The 17,468-nt window shown below is 41.3% G+C and overlaps 1 protein-coding gene across 9 annotated transcripts in view; it reads left to right on the top strand.

The window, feature by feature from the left end:
- Window positions 1–17,468, top strand: part of PPFIA1 (PTPRF interacting protein alpha 1) — a 70,995-nt gene that overhangs the window by 46,702 nt on the left and 6,825 nt on the right. For 4 of the 9 annotated variants that reach the window (XM_082223836.1, XM_082223841.1, XM_082223840.1 and 1 more), the window contains 7 exons: window positions 1,899–2,074; window positions 2,169–2,266; window positions 5,842–6,017; window positions 6,297–6,365; window positions 9,808–9,973; window positions 11,567–11,637; window positions 13,254–14,657. In XM_082223836.1, the coding sequence (XP_082079962.1) occupies window positions 1,899–2,074; window positions 2,169–2,266; window positions 5,842–6,017; window positions 6,297–6,365; window positions 9,808–9,973; window positions 11,567–11,625 (744 nt within the window). In that variant the 3' untranslated portion in view covers window positions 11,626–11,637; window positions 13,254–14,657. Of the gene's footprint in view, window positions 1–810; window positions 838–1,898; window positions 2,075–2,168; window positions 2,267–5,841; window positions 6,018–6,296; window positions 6,366–9,807; window positions 9,974–11,566; window positions 11,638–13,253; window positions 14,658–17,468 lie in introns of those variants that run through there. The other 5 variants (XM_082223835.1, XM_082223839.1, XM_082223837.1 and 2 more) reach the window with 3 other exon arrangements.

The raw sequence follows: 17,468 nt of genomic DNA, 5'->3' as shown, positions 1-17,468 counted from the left end.
TCCCACTTCTTGAGTGCTTGAATCATGTGCCTCTTAATGTCTCTGAAAAGAGTAGAAATATTAATTCTTCTTGGTTACGGCCTATTTTAATTACTAACCTTATCTGAAATGTATAATTATGCTGTAAAATGTTTTTCCACCAAGGTCATCATGGGGTTGGGAGAAATTATGTGCATTGAAGGCAAAATCAGTGCATTGATTTTGGAATTCTTAAGATGTTGCCTAATATTTTACTTGGGTTTACAGCTAAAGGCTGCTTCTTGTGTGGATAAACTAAGCAGCATGTGGTGTTTCAATTTACACAAGGGTATAAATATATTGAGAAATTCTTATGTACATAACTTTGGATGCATGATGCTTGCATTCCTAACAATTAGCATGCCATTATTTTGCCTTTCCTTTATGGCCACATTCCAGAGGTGTCATTTTATGCACAGAAAGGACCACGTACACTGTTCATTGCTAGGATACATATACTAAATGTGACATAATTTTATTATGTATTTTGTGGTTTTATATCTTGATTTTATTCTGTAAACTGCCCTGAGACCCCTGGGTATAGGGTGGTATATAAATTCAATCAATAATAATAATAATAATAATAATAATAATAATAATAATAATAATAATTTCAACAGCCATAATGCTTGTTTTGAGAAGTTTATTGACGTCAAGCCTTTGCACAGTTCAGCCATTTGATTATTTTTTGCACACTGGACTGCGGCCATCACCTTGAATTTTCTTGCATTACTAAACTTACAAATACTAACATTTGTGTGTTCTTTTGCTTTTCTAATTACGTAACATCAGGAAGATGTGGAAGGAAGCTGGGCTCAGGTTGGAGACTTTTCTTTTAAACCTTCTGTGTAAAACATGAAAGTTTATTTAACCATAGAAAACTTGTTGTTTTTTTTAAAAAAATACATTGGAAAACATTTTTGAGGGGAAACTAATGAGTAAATATTTCAAATGTTAACTCACCCAAAATTTATTTTGAGAAATTATTTGGCATGGAGGTTGGCATTATATGACCTACTTTTGAGGCTTGTTCTCCTGGAGTTCATCACCGGCTTGTGATAGCACAGCAACAAAATGTGTGCCTTTTGCTGATTTTTGTTTCTGTCACAACACATTCAGATTCAACTAAAATCTGTTTAAATAAGTTAATAACATCTTTCTAACAGCAGCCACTTCCCACTTTGCGTAGCTGGCCAATGCCAGTGATTCACATTGTAAACACGTGAAGGGATGGCTTCACATGACATGATAAGCCAAAATACGACTTCAGTGAGGCTGTGCAAACATGCAGGGGAGCTCAGAGCTCATTTGCCCCTCCCTACTCATTTTTACAACTGCACCATGCTGACTAAGCTAAAGTTTGGCTTTAGTGTATCATCCAAACCAGGAATCATGATTAAGCCATCCTCTCACTAACCATGAGCTGTAGCCAAGAACAAACTTCTTTATAGCTCGTGGTTAGTCAGGAGAGAACTTAGTTTTGCTCAGTTCAAGGCAGCAAAATGAAAGTCCAGAGGAGAGGAAAACAGCTCCTCTCCTGTGAGAGCAGGTTCTCACAGTCTTACTAAGTCATTGTTTGCCGTACCCAGTTGTGCAAAGCAGGTCAAAGTTTGAAATGGAGAATTGAAATGTACCAGGAAGCTGCAGCCCCGGCACTATCAGAGAGTTTGACGATGTGCATCTTCAAATCATACTTCACTGTTCACCTAAGTAAATGCTAGCTGCTGTATAAATAAAGTGTGAAGTGGTTTTAATTTTTAAAACATTGCTTTGCATCTTCAGTAGTTACAACCTCTTTCTTGTGTCAAGCTGTAAGGCACTGACTAAATATTTTACACCTTCTTATTTAAAATTACACTTCAATGGTTTTCTTTAAATAGACCTTAGCCTATGGTGATATGAACCACGAGTGGATTGGCAACGAGTGGCTTCCCAGTTTGGGGCTCCCTCAGTATCGCAGCTATTTTATGGAATGTCTTGTTGATGCTAGAATGCTGGACCATTTAACTAAAAAAGATCTCCGTGGTCAACTTAAAATGGTTGACAGTTTTCACAGGTAAATAGATTTAAAATAGTCTTTATTAACAAGCATTTGGTCTGCATTTCAACATACTTTCCTAATGCCTATTTCCTTTTTAACCTTTTAACAGAAATAGTTTCCAGTGTGGCATTATGTGTCTGCGGAGATTAAATTATGACCGAAAAGAACTTGAAAGAAGAAGAGAAGAAGGTTTGAATGAGATTAAAGGTAGCCATTTTCTTTCCTGGATTGACTCTACTTATGAGAAATATATGAAATCATGATCCTATATTTTCTGTTGATTGAAAAATCTCCCAAGTTGCAAGTATGTTCAATGGTAGATTCATGCCAGTGTTATATTTTGTATAGAGCTGGTGTTTATGGGGTCTAGCATAGTGTTGTTAGGTCCTGTGTTCAGAATGTTTTGACTGCGTACTGGAACCACTAAATCTATGGTGTGCTTTCTAAAATACCCTTGAACTGTAAACAAGTGCCTATATTTCTTTTCCTTCCTAAACAATTATATGTACAACTACTGGCCCTGTTCATTTGTGAAAGAAGGAAGAATCTGTGCAGTAAAAAACTAGTGCTGTTCTGATCTCACCCTTGTGGTGCAATTTAACGGGGTAAGGTACAGGTATTCTAAATAGTACTTACTCTCATAGTTGCAAGAATACAGTAGTTAATAATAATAATAATAATAAACAATTTTTAATATGCTGCCCATCTGACTGGTTGTCCCAGCTATTCTGAGTGGCTTCCAACAAATTAAAACACAATACAACATCTAACTTGAGTGGAAATATTTAACTAAAGGGAGTGGGTGAAATTAATATAATAAAAGCGCATTTGCAATTCCAGTGAGAGAGAAATGCTAGGCATCAAAAGAGACTGGAATAGCTGCACAAGGAGCTTGAAGTCAGATTTTGAATGCTATGGATGTTTTTGTTTCTTTAAAGGATACATAAAGTTTACTAAAATTGTGTTTTAGAGACTACTGTGATTAAACAGTATTCAAATTCTTGAAGCAAACAAATGCAAAATAATTAATGTTTAGAAATATTTGCCTTGCAGTTTTTTAATATTAAGAGCTGTATCCAATATGCAATGAGCAAACACAGTAGATTTCAGTTCACACAGCAAACTGAGCCCCTGCAAATGATATTTGGTTTTCCTTTCCTCTCCTACTGCTACCTATGTGCCTTCAAGATCTATTCCAGAGTGCTGGGGAGTGATCTGGAACAATTTTGGGGAGATTACAGGGGCGAGGGGAAAAAGGTTTACGTCAGTTGCCTTGTGCAATATTAGATTCCACCCAGTGTCTACAGTGTTGAAGGAATATTTCATAACCATTACAGTGGTACCTCGGGTTACATACGCTTCAGGTTACGTGCGCTTCAGGTTACAGACTCCGCTAACCCAGAAATATTATCTTGGGTTAAGAACTTTGCTTCAGGATAAGAACAGAAATCGTGCTCTGGCGGCGCGGCGGCAGCAGGAGACCCCATTAGCTATAGTGGTCTTCAGGTTAAGAACAGTTTCAGGTTAAGAACGGACCTCCGGAACGAATTAAGTACTTAACCCAAGGTACCACTGTATATGCTTCATAACTTCTGTATTTACAGTCCCATCTGTATTTGGTGCAGAACAATACAAACTGTTGACAATGTATAAAACACTTCATTTGATACTAATTTTAATCAAGCGGCAATGCAGTCCCAACATTTATTTCTAAGCTTCAGTAGTATGCAATACAGGAACCACACCTGAAAGAAATTGTATTTTATATATATTGTCAACTTTTTAATGACTCATAGAAAGTCATTAGGCAGAATGGCAGAAAACTCACTCCGAATCTGACCGGACACAGGTTAGAGCTCAACGTCGAGCCTACCAAGTGGCAATAGCGACGGCGAAGAAGACTTTCTTCACCGCCTCTATTGCATCTGCAGAAAATAGTAGCAGGAGACTCTTTCAGGTGGTCCGCAATTTAACGGAACCACCTTTACCACCGGGGCCTTGTAAAGACCCCAAGATCTCCTGCAACGATTTTGCAAAGTTTTTTGCAGATAAAATCACTCATATTCGGAAGGAGCTAGACACCACCGTGGGAGCAGGGCTGGGGCGGGAGAGTGCTAGAGCCCTGCCTGGTCAAGTTGCATGGAATCAATTTCAATCCGTTACGCCCGAGGATGTGGACAGGCTGCTTGGAATTGTGAAACCAACCACCTGTCTCCTTGATCCTTGCCCATCCTGGCTAATAAAAGCAAGCCGGGAAGGGCTGGGCAATGGGCTCTGTGGGGTGGTGAATGCTTCCCTCTGTGAGGGAACATTCCCAGATCCGCTGAAAGAGGCGGTCATTAAACCGCTTCTTAAAAAACCATCTTTAGACCTGGCCAGTATGGCCAACTATCGCCCAGTCTCAAATCTTCCATTCTTGGGCAAAGTGATTGAGCGTGTGGTTGCTGAACAACTCCAGGCACGCCTGGAGGATGCGGACCATTTGGATCCCTTCCAATCGGGATTCAGGCCTCATCATGGGACTGAAACTGCCTTGGTCGCGCTGGTTGATGATCTCCAGCGAGCTAGGGACAAAGGTGAGAGTTGTTTCCTAGTTCTGCTGGATCTCTCAGCGGCCTTTGATACAATCGACCATAACATCCTTCCGGACCATCTAGAGGGGCTGGGAGCTGGGGGCACTGTTATACAGTGGTTTCACTCCTTCCTCCTGGGCCGTGTTCAGAAAGTGGTGGTGGGGGATGAGAGTTCAGACCCCTGGGCCCACAATTGTGGGGTGCCTCAGGGTTCCATCCTCTCCCCCATGCTTTTTAACATCTATATGAAGCCGCTGAGAGATACCCAGCTCTACCTCTCTTTCAAATCAGAACCAGTGAAGGCGGTGAAGGTCCTGTGTGAGTGCCTGGAGGCGGTTGGAGGATGGATGGCGGCTAATGGATTGAAGTTGAATCCTCACAAGACAGAAGTACTGTTTTTGGGAGACAGGTGGTGGGCTGGTGTGGAGGATTCCCTGGTCCTGAATAGGGTAACTGTGCCCCTGAAGGACCAGGTCCGCAGCCTGGGAGTCATTTTGGACTCACAACTGTCCATGGAGGCACAGGTCAATTCTGTATCCAGGGCAGCTGTCTACCAACTCCACCTGGTACGCAGGCTGAGCCCTACCTGCCCGCGGACTGTCTGGCCAGAGTGGTGCATGCTCTAGTTATCTCCCGCTTGGACTACTGCAATGCGCTCTACATGGGGCTACCTTTGAAGGTGACCCGGAAACTGCAATTAATCCAGAATGAGGCAGCTAGACTGGTGACTGGGGGCGGCTGCCGAGACCACATAGCACCGGTCTTGAAAGACCTACATTGGCTCCCAGTATGTTTCCGAGCACAATTCAAAGTGCTGGTGCTGACCTTTAAAGCACTAAACTGCCTCGGCCCAGTATACCTGAAGGAGCGTCTCCACCCCCATCGTTCTGCCCGGACACTGAGATGCAGCGCCGAGGGCCTTCTGACGGTTCCCTCACTGCGAGAGGCCAAGTTACAGGGAACCAGGCAGAGGGCCTTCTCAGTAGTGGCGCCCGCCCTGTGGAACGCCCTCCCATCAGATGTCAAAGTGATAAATAACTACCTGACTTCAGGGAAGTTTTTAATGTGTGATATTTTAGTGTATTTTTGGTTTCTATAGAAGCCGCCCAGAGTGGCTGGGGAAGGGGGAACCCAGCCAGATGGACGGGGTACAAATAAAAAATTATTATTATTATTATTAATATCATAACTTTACTTTCCCCCCTACAGATGTCCTTGTCTGGAGCAATGACAGAATGATTCACTGGGTGGTGTCGATTGGTCTCAAAGAATATGCAAATAACCTTATAGAAAGTGGAGTTCATGGCGCACTTGTGGCCTTAGATGAAACTTTTGATTACAATGCATTAGCTCTTTCTCTACAAATTCCCACTCAAAATACGCAGGTAATAATGAAGAAATAATTTGATGGGGATGATTCTTATTCATTATCAGAATACAGCACTGAATAAGAATTTGTAGTGTGTGGCCTATTTTAACCCTGAAATACTGTATTGGTGTCAAAGAGCATAATGAATCTGTGGGATTGAGATTTAACGTTTTTTAAGGCAGAAGTGGGAAACATGTTTACTCTAGGTGCCAGATATTCAATATCTTATACATATAGATTTTCCAACTGTAACCCAAAAGTTTGAAATAAGTTTTGCTAATTCTTGTTCACTTAGGCTCGTGCTGTGCTGGAACGAGAGTTCAACAACCTTCTAGTTATGGGCACAGACAGGAGGTTTGATGAAGTGAGTATTTTGGTTTTTAGTTCTATGATTCCATCCAGACTTCTTATTTGTACATACAGCCACCACGACTTAATGAAACCCTGCAGCAAACCTTGGGCTCAATTATGGGGACTTTTAACTGGAGTGTGTTTTTGGACTCCCCCTCCTGCACATTCACTGCCGAGAGATGCAGTCAAGGGGCTCCTAGACAAGTGAGAAGATAATTTTTTCCCCCTCTGGTGTCACAGCACCTAAGATTAAGAACAGTTTTCCTGTGCAGACAGCTGACTCACTGAGATCAAAGATATTTCCACTATTGATCAATTTCTTTGTCTTAAATTTTAGGATCGGAGTTCTGTATAACCATTTATTCACTATTAGATGTTCAGCACTTATAAATCACCAAGAACCTTTCACTACTCCCCACTTTATGGTTGTACAGTATTCAATATAGCACTACGGTGAACATTCCGTCAGGGCAAGGATTTATTCTTGTGCAGCAGAATATGTCCTGTCCACCTCCATCCCACCAGTGCGAGCAGATTTTAAGGATGGCACAGGCTGCATGCAGGGAGGAAGAGGGGGGGTGACCCCTGTTAATCCTTGCACTAGTTAGTGCAGAACTGCCCGTACTGTATTGGCTGTGCTTCATTTTAACATAGATTTGCTCTGTTCTATCTCACTAGAAGCAAGTAACTCTAGTCCTCTAACGAGGTTTCCCAGTAAGCTCCACAAACTCTGCAGTGCAGATTCTTGTGCAAACTGCATCACAAGTGAGAGAAAACTGTGTCTCTCTTCTAAGCTCTCTGCACATTCTGGAGGTCTCAGGAGAGACAGAATCTTGTTTCACTTGCAGGGAGGCTTGGGTAAGTTAAGGAACAGGAAGGACTCCAGCTGTTTTCTTATTGAAATTTCCGTGCAACTGACAAAAATCTCCACCTCTCATTGAAGCCATTTGTTCTCGCTGCATTTAGGAAGCTTGGGGGTGAAAGTGGAACTCCTTCTGACATGCATAGCAGTTTGAAAAAAGGGGGGAAGCAGGAAAATTCCTGTAGGTTCCTTTTTTCTTTTCATGCCACAGTGCAAGTGAGAGGAAATGCCTCTGCCAATGTCCTCTCTGCATGTGCCAGAAGATTTGGTTTGTGGAGGGAATTGAGGTTAATGAGGACAGATAGAAGTTTGGTAAGCCGTCAATATTTGTTGATCCCTATTTTAACATAGGAGATTTAAGACGTTTAAGTAGAGTTTTCCATCCTCTTGTTATAGCTCTGCATTTGCTGTACCATGTTGGGCAGTGATCATGACATGTTTTGTTCTTTGGATAAGTGTCAGGCAACTGCGAGAAAGAACTATGCCTCCTCTCTGTGTTGTCTTAGTGGGAATTGTCACCACACTTGCTGTGCTAAAGCATAGGGAGAAAGTGGATAGAGAGATGTTTTTCTGCCTCTCATAATACTAGAAAACTGGGTCATCCAGCAAAGAGGAACATTGGAAGATTCGGGACAAACAAAATGAAGTACTTCTTCATACAGTGCACAGCTGAATTACGAAATTCACTGTGGAGTGAATATAAGTTGCTAGGAAGCACAAGTGGGAAAGAGGGCTGTTGAACTCAAGTTCTGCTTCTGGCCTTCCTTTAGGCATCTAGTTGACTGCTGTGAGAACAGGATGATGGACTAGATGGGCTTTTGACCTGATACAGCAGGTCTCTTACATTCTCAGGACATGTATGCCACTTCTACATATTCAGGGAATAAGCCCTTCAAGTATAAGAGTAGCTCGAGGAATTTATCTCAAATGTGTACTAGTGAATCTGTTTCCCACTGCAACCCTGGCTGTCTTCTGCTATTTTCAGTCCAGTAGAGCTGGCCCAAAGTAGCACACTAACCAAAACACAAAAACGATCAGGTGTGAATAACTTTAGGATCATTTAGTTTAGGTGGCAAAGTGCCCTCTTACCATGGGGAGTAATGGAGATAAGGTCAGGGCTTTTCTAGAACTGAGGTTTGATGATGGTTATGCAGCACTGGAAAGAACTGAGCAGTCATATAATCAAGTAAGCCTTGATTTTGAAAAAGCAGACTAAACATATAAGAGTAAACGGGGGCAAATGGAAAGGTCAAATTTTAAAAGTGTTGGTTCATTTTTGTTCAGTATCTCAAGAGAACAGAGCACAAAATACACCCTCCAACCCCTCTTGGAGATCTGTGGGTGCTGTGGTTGCATGGATGCTATCCCTGGCTTGCTTTCTTTATGAGACAGCTGAGTTTCTGTAAATTGTACTCCTTCTCAATGAGTTTAAATAGTTTCTTGATTTTATCTCAAAAAGGATGATTAACTATTGAAAGGCTTTTTAGAGGAAGAGCACAAGAGGGTGAGGAGGAGGAGTTGTGGGATGAATGGTACAGCTGTGCACTGTAGCTTTCTGCTTCTGAGAAGAGAGCTGGTCGGAGGGAAAGGCTTAAAAAAGGAGAAATATAACATCACCTTGTCTTTCCTTCCTTACATTCTGTTGGAAATGCCAAAGAAGGTGATGGTGATTCAGTGAGGTGCAGGACAGACCAGGAGGGCACTTGCAAACTGGGTGAGGGACAAGAGATACTCAGGGGAAAGGGAACTCAAATTCAAGGGAATTCCAGCATGCCAGAGCTGTTAAGGCTGAGTGGAAAGAGGCCTGATTGAACAAGAGGGTAGCCCTGCAAAGGGAATTTCCAGGCACACAAAAAGGAAAGCCAACTGTCTTGTTTGTAAAAAAAGGTGGTAAGCTTTTCATTGTTTTTTTGAAGTTCAGTTTACAATACTGCTTGGATAGCACTCTATTTCTCAGGGCTATAGGTAGCCAATTAATAGGCAGTACAGTGATTGAATTAGAACCAGAGGAGAACTGTAGTCCTGGAGATCTCAAGCTATTTGAATCACTCGTCCACATCAGTGAGAATTTTGTGGGAAACTCGCAGCTTGATTCGTCTGTCCAGCTAAATTTTTGCTTAGCTTATTTTCTCAGACAAAGCAAAAAGGAAACTGTTCAAGGTACACAAAATGGCACCAGAATTGCCCTTCTCACAAAAGGCTGCAGAAATGTTTCTTTTCTGCATTAATTTGGAATTCAGCACTGAATATTTGTAATTAATGTAGTATCTTCTAAAATTGCTTATCGTATTGCATAGTTTCAAATTCCTATTAGACGGGGGAAAGATGACTAAACTTCTTTCCTTCAGATACTGACAGCCATGGGAGTAGATAGTCTTTGAAAAGGATGCTTGAATATTGGATTTTTAAACATCACCAATAAAACGAACAACGTGCAAAATATGTGGTTCCAAAGCATCTAAGAATTTAAACCAAAGCACAGTGTTCTGAGCCCTCTTGAATATTATGGTTGTGTTGTATATTAATCATATATTAAAGTGTATTGCCTTTCTTTTTTCATGTTCAATCTTTGTTACACTTGTTAACTTGATAGGATGATGACAAAAGCTTTAGACGAGCACCTTCATGGAGAAAGAAGTTTAGACCAAAGGACATACGGGGTTTAGCAGCTGGATCAGCAGAGACTCTCCCTGCAAACTTCAGAGTTAACACCTCAATGTCTTCACCTTCTATGCAGCCAAAGAAGATGCAAATTGATGGTAATGTAGTGCTTATTTTTTTTTAAGCATGATGATGATTTATGCCTGAGGATGTAAGTGTAATCATCTGCTTTCTTTGTATGGGGAGTGGGGAGGACTTAACCCTGTGCATGACTTTCAGTAATGCTTTAATTTGTCAGTGAATGATGGCAGCATTAGTAATACTATTTCAGCATTAATAACTGTTGACTTTCTGTGAGATCTAATGAAGCAAACTTTAGGATTGTCTTCAAATGATTTAGAAATCTTTTTAAAAAACATTTATCTCTGTGTGGTAATGGAACACATCTGAATCTATTATCCATGTAGCACCTAATGCAATATTGTTGCATGCAATCCACAAAGTATTATTGCTGTACATAATCCAGTTTCAGCTGTGCTTGTATGGTGTTCTGCTCCAGTCCTCTTGGTGGATAGGTATTATTCAGCAGCTGGAAGTGGTAGATTCTACCAGGTATGCAAGTCTTACCAGCCAGTAAACAACCTGATTCCTTAACAAAGGGTGGGGAGTCTCTGGCCCAGATGCGCTCTCTCAGTAAATGTCATTAGCCAAGACAGCCAAGGCAGTTTCAGTGAGGTGACCAGGGCTAAAGTCAGTTTGGAATGGATCCGAGTAATCAGCTTTCTCCAAGCATTCCTAAGGCTGGGCCACCATCACCTTCTCAAACACCTTGCTCCAAAACTGCATTATTTGCCACTGGGCAATAGTTTTAATACTTCTGGGTCCAGGGAGGTCGTCTTAATGAAGGGACGCACAGCTGCCTCCCCCAGGGCAGATGGGACACCTGCTATAGTGCCATCTCTCATGTTTTATAGAATTGTAGAGTTGTAAGTTACCAAGAGAGACATCTAGCTCAACTCTCTGCAATGCAGGAATCTTTCGCCCAATGTGGGGCTCGAACCCATAATCCTGAAATTCAGAGTCTGGTACTCTACTGTCTGCGCTGTCCCTTTCCTCTCTTCATTTTGGTTAGTTCTTTTATGAGCTATGCTAGTCAGGTATATGGAGAGGAACTGTGTCAGTATTGGCACAGGAGCATAAGGCTAGGAGTCACCTGACCTTAAACACCTAAGTGAGAAGCTGCCATGTGAATATAGCTAGTACGAGGCTTATAAATTCATGACCCCGGGCACCACATTGAATGCTGCTCTAGGGATAAAGCTGTTAAAGAACCTAGGAAGCTGTCTTACACCAATTCAGAGTGTTTGTCCATTAGTATTGCTTCCAATTCCTGAGGCCCTCTGCACACAAAGTGTGTCTTTTGCCATTGAGCTGTGACAGCTTTTCCAAATTTGTGATTGGGGCGTGTGGTTGTTTTGACCTACTTAGGAGAATGGAAAGTATATGCTGGTGTAGTTTGGTGGGCTGCAGCCAATTTGACAATTAACGGTGGCCCTCAATATGCGCAAGGTTTTCCCATCCTTTTCATAAAGTGGCTTACAAATACAAAGTAGTGAATATGTAGCCAATTACTTTACATTCTGCATAGCTAACATTTTGTAACTTTATGTTGTTACTGTAACTGCATTGATATGTGATTCTAATACTAACTGCATGCTGTGTTCTGCATGTCTTCCTGATTGTTGGAATAGGCAATGTATCAGCAACACAAAGATTGGATTCTGCTACAGTAAGGACTTATTCATGTTAAAGCCTTTTATTGGTAAGTAACAGTGATAGCCTCCTTGTGGTGCATTGATGTTTTTAAAGTTACAGTATACAGTGGTGCCGTGGTGCCTCGCAAGACGAAAAGAATCCGTTCTGTGATTCTCTTCGTCTAGCGGTTTTTTCGTCTTGCGAAGCAAGCCCATTGACGGATTAGCGCTATTAGCGGCTTTTAGCGGCTTATCTGCTGATCGGATCAGCTGATAAGCAGCTTAGCGGCTTAGAAAAAGGGGGGGGGAACCAGCAGGAACTCGCAAGACATTGTCGTCTTGCGAAACAAGCCCATAGGAAATTTGTTTTGCGAAGCACCTCCAAAACGGAAAACTCTTGTCTAGTGAGTTTTCCGTCTTGCGAGGCATTCGTCTTGCGGGGCACCACTGTACAAATATAGGAACACATTCTTGACATCTTTCTGGTTGCTGTCTGTGGCATGCTGAAGTCCACATTGATTCGGAAGATGTCCCCCAGAACCACAAACTGCTGTCCAGCCTCATGAATTTCGAAAGCAGTTTTGTGATTCAGCCAAGCAGCTGTAAAGAGGAAGCTGGTGTAATAGTCCACATACAGCCTCAATATATAATCCCCCTTTGAACAGCTGTCATACCTAGTCCCCAAACTACTTTTTAAACTTCGTAATTTAGACATAAGTTTGAGTTCTGTGGGGACACCTTTTGAAAGGCTCTGGGCGCAGGAGTCACACCCCCTTCTTTATTTATTTCTGTATTTCTGTTGTCTTTGTGAAATGGGCAGTATATAAATATTTTAAATAAATCTACATTAGATAAATGTAAAAAAATTAATATTTTCATGCGCTGATAACTGTACTTTCAGCACCAGGCTTTTCTAGTTTGTTTTTGGAAGATTGAAAAGGGGGGACTTTTATGTAATGTGCAAATAACTTGTATTGGGGTTTGTAGTATTGTAAGTACAAATACATCTGTACACTTCAAAAATTTTATTCTGTTGCACTGGGTAAGCGAATTAACAAAAAGCCATGCAGGACGCTGCTCCTTACCCTTTAAAATTCTGTCCAACCCTTAAGGACTATAACCCTGCTTTAAGGAATAAAGGCTGCCTTCATGGGTGTTACCAAGGGAAGGCAGGGGGGCAGCCTGGCTACGCCCATGGCTAGATCAGCCTCTTCAAGTAAATGGTTTGGTTTTTGTTTGAAATATGTCTGCCTTAATTATATCTTTGGGGAAGACAGTGCATGGGAATACACAACATTTTATTGTATATAAGACTGATTTATAAAATACTCTTGTTCTTCGAAAGGAAGTGCTTTCTGGTGCAGTTGCACTCGTGGGGCTGAGAGGAGTAGCCCACTGGTGCTGTGACACTTCTGAGTAAAGCCATTCCATACAACTGATCAGCTTTTGGATGTAGAGGAAAAGGGAAGTCTGGGCAGAGTTTGGTCCCCCCCCCTTTCCTTTGCCTAACAGCCAGTTGGCACTGTGACAGGCTTTCACTGCCTCCCTTGACTGAGGCTGTGAAAAGAGAGTAAAACTGCATGTAGTCTCCCCTCTGTGCTTGTCATTCCTTGGATCAGAGAGATGGTGCATACATTTTCCTGACTTGACTTCTGCAACTAACTGAATCTTACTTTATTTTCAGTTTATCCCCACTATTTCTACAGATGACCTGAAACATTTTGAATCAAAGACCGTATTTTGGAAACAATTCAAATCTTTAATCTTGTTAATACTTGTTAAATCAACACTTTGAAATATTTTATTACAGAGTTTTTAATTAGATGAATTTGTGAGTACTATAGAGAAAGTATTTTAGACTTAAATGTTTCTTATATTTATGTAAGTGTATGTGAGTCTTATTACTTACCTTTGTATTCAGTCTATAAATCAAATTACTGCCGATTTGTTAATTTTAGTCTCTTCAACTGAATGTACTGTAATGCTTGTATGTATCTACCCCTATAAGCAATGTAGGGTTTTTGTAAATTATGCAGTTATTGTAATTATCAGTAATAAGTTTTTAATAATAAACACAGGTGAAAAGGATTTTACTATCTTTGTAAAGGTATCCTGACTCAAGCAGTATATATATTTTGCCATTTGGAAAATGCTAGCTAGCTCTAAAATGTTAAATAAATCCCATTTTTTTCAGAGAAGCATATGTTTATTAATAAAGTGGGCATGGTACCTGCTTCTATTTCCGTTCATAACTCTACTTTTTCCACCTAGCATATGATTTTAATGTGGATTTATTTAAGTCTTCTGTTCAATATAACTTGCTTTAAATAAAATTCTAAAATGTGGGATTTATTTGAATACTATGAAATGTGTGTGAGACCTGGTGAGCTCATTTATAACTACTTTTTTGTGGCTATATTTGTACAGTCTATGTTCATTGACTGAGCATAAGCCATATGCGGAAATATTTTCTCTTAACCGAGGATAGCTCCTAATAGTACTCAATAGGCAACGAAGTGCTCTCCTGTATTTTGATGTGAAACTGTTTTTCAGAAAAATACTGATGCAATTCTTCTAAGTGGACCAATCATGATGCGCATCTGTCTCATGACGAAAGTGCTGATGGCCCATGAGGCTAAAGCGTGTAGTAGTGCAACTATTAAAAAGGCCTTATTTTTCTTACGCCATCTTTTGCATATATTTATAAACTTGTTTTAAATTCTGGACAAAAGATTAATTGTTAATAGCGTTAGCCATTTCAACCAATATAAGTAGAAAATGCATCATTCTTTTTTTAAATAGCATCTTAAGAGGCCAGCAAGGAATGAGTTCAGATTATGGTGCATTATTTATTATGCAATAATATATACAGCATGTCTTTTTCTGTTTTGGTTTTGGCTCTTTTTAATTGTACGACTGAAATCCATTGTTACTGTTCTGTTGTTTTTTTCTATTAATCTTTTATGTGTACTTCTGATTATGTAACAAAATATGTACAGACTAAGTACTTTTGAACTATTTTTATCACAGTATTATTTATTGCTTTCTTTCAATAAAGTACTGAAGCATTTTTTTCCACTGCCAACAATGGGGCTTGAAGTGTTTTGAAGTGAGATTTCAAGTAATTAATTGATGTGGATGAGATTTCTTGTGAAGCATCCAGTCATGTTCCCTTTTGCTGAAACCAGCTTTCCCCCAGCCCAGGTGCCTTCCAGATGATGTTGGAGCACAACTTCCAGAATTGGAGTACAACTTGGATGAGGCTGGTCTGAACTGAGGCAAGTCCCCATTTCCTTCAAGACACTTAAGCTACCCGTGGTGTAGCACAATGTGATGTTCTAGTAGCTTTGCACTACAACTCCCATTCTCCGATTGCCCATGCTGGCTGGGGACTGATGTGAATTACCCAGGACATCTGGAAAGCACCGCCTGTGCTGTGTCACAGTCTGTTTACGTTCCTAAAGTGTAGCCCTACATTAGATTGCGGCTTTGATGGTTAACTCCATTGGACTCCAGTGCAACTTCAGAGTAAGCCTGCATAACAATGCATGGCTGAGCACCTCAGCTGTGTGCAGGAACCCTGCTGATGAAAATTTGCCTCAAAATGTGCCACATAAAACAAGCATTTCTAAAATGCTTCAGTAAGTGGGCTGCTTTTAAACCTTTTGAAGTTCACCCCACAGTTGAACTGATGAAACTGCTGTTGCCTTCTGCCATCCACTTGTTTTCTAAATGGCTGCTTAGCCCTGTGACCAGGAGCTATTGTCATGTAATCTGGGGATTATCCCCCCCCCTTTTTTTTCATCTATGCTATTCTAGCACTTTAGTGTAGAAACAGATTAATATTTCTGGTAGCTATAGCAACTCTATGTTGAATGTGCTTTCCTCAATATTGAATGATAACAGGAACCAGCCTCGGTTCTCTCTGCAGTTATTTCAATGCAGATGAATCACACATTTCCCCTAGCTTTCCCTTTCTCAGTGGTTCACAACTTGCCGCTCACATTTTGAGGTGCAAGCACAGAATCAAACAAAGCAGCTGTTTGCTACCCTAGAGGCAAGGAGTTGCAGCTTCTTTTCCTTCCATACTTGCATCTAAAACCCTGGAAAGGAGGAAGATTAATGTTCCCAGCAGTTTCCCCTTTTAATTCTGTATCAGTATCTTAGACCTTGGGTAGTCAGTGTGGTGTCTGGGGCAAACTCCCTCAGTAAAAATGGGAGCAAGGTAATATGACCAGGTTGGAGGCACTTTAAAATTTAAAACACCTCCTGACAATAATTATTGAGAGGTAGGAGATTCTCTGTACATGGTAGTGTTTACTAATGCAGCAGCAAGGATTCTTTATATAAAGGAAAACCTGGAGAAGGTTCATCCTCTTCATCCCCACTAGTCACACCCCACTAGTCACTCTTCATCCTGGAGAAGAGTGACTAGTGGGGTGCCACAGGGTTCTGTCTTGGGCCCGGTCTTATTCAACATCTTTATCAACGACTTGGATGATGGACTCAAGGGCATCCTGATCAAATTTGCAGATGACACCAAACTGGGAGGGGTGGCTAACACCCCAGAGGACAGGATCACACTTCAAAATGACCTTGACAGATTAGAGAACTGGGCAAAAACAAACAAGATGAATTTTAACAGGGAGAAATGTAAAGTATTGCACTTGGGCAAAAAAAATGAGAGGCACAAATACAAGATGGGTGACACCTGGCTTGAGAGCAGTACATGTGAAAAGGATCTAGGAGTCTTGGTTGACCACAAACTTGACATGAGCCAACAGTGTGACGCGGCAGCTAAAAAAGCCAATGCAATTCTGGGCTGCATCAATAGGAGTATAGCATCTAGATCAAGGGAAGTAATAGTGCCACTGTATTCTGCTCTGGTCAGACCACACCTGGAGTACTGTGTCCAGTTCTGGGCACCACAATTCAAGAAGGACACTGACAAACTGGAACGTGTCCAGAAGAGGGCAACCAAAATGGTCAAAGGCCTGGAAACGATGCCTTATGAGGAACGGCTAAGGGAGCTGGGCATGTTTAGCCTGGAGAAGAGGAGGTTAAGGGGTGATATGATAGCCATGTTCAAATATATAAAAGGATGTCACATAGAGGAGGGAGAAAGGTTGTTTTCTACTGCTCCAGAGAAGCGGACACGGAGCAATGGATCCAAACTACAAGAAAGAAGATTCCACCTAAACATTAGGAAGAACTTCCTGACAGTAAGAGCTGTTCGACAGTGGAATTTGCTGCCAAGGAGTGTGGTGGAGTCTCGTTCTTTGGAGGCCTTTAAGCAGAGGCTTGACAACCATATGTCAGGAGTGCTCTGATGGTGTTTCCTGCTTGGCAGGGGGTTGGACTCGATGGCCCTTGTGGTCTCTTCCAACTCTATGATTCTATGATTCTATGATTCTGAGGCCACTTATCCCTCAACCAGTAGATCAAAGTATGAATGAGGCATGTTGGAAACAAGACTGGAATTTTATTTATACACATTCAGTGAGGGTTAAAGCTCAGTGATTACTCTGGGAAGGTACAACATTTTGTTTGTCAGATCACTTTACAGAAGTAATTAAGAACTTTACTTAAAGCTTTACTTTAAACCTGTTTCTAATTAAACTAATTGTTCCAAGAATGGTTATTTACCCAGCCAGTAAAACACTTTCAGACTCCTCCTAGAATCTTTTCCTTCCCTTCAGAGAAATAATCTGGGGTGCCCAGCCTAGCGAAACCCTGACCACCCAGCCAAGCCTTTAAAAGCCTAAAATCCATCTAAGCGCTATCTGACCATTTATGTCAGGTTCTCTTCTTTAACGCTCCACTCCCTTGTGATTGGTCAACACTCCCCCCCCAGCCCTCATTGGCTTCTGGGTCTCCAGGAGCTTGACCCAAGGCCCAG

This window comes from Podarcis vaucheri (assembly GCF_965113315.1).
Source record: "Podarcis vaucheri genome assembly, chromosome: 1".
Lineage (NCBI taxonomy): Eukaryota > Metazoa > Chordata > Lepidosauria > Squamata > Lacertidae > Podarcis > Podarcis vaucheri.
The sequence above is the reverse complement of the archived record's forward strand: the minus strand, read 5'-3'. Positions and strand labels throughout refer to the sequence as shown.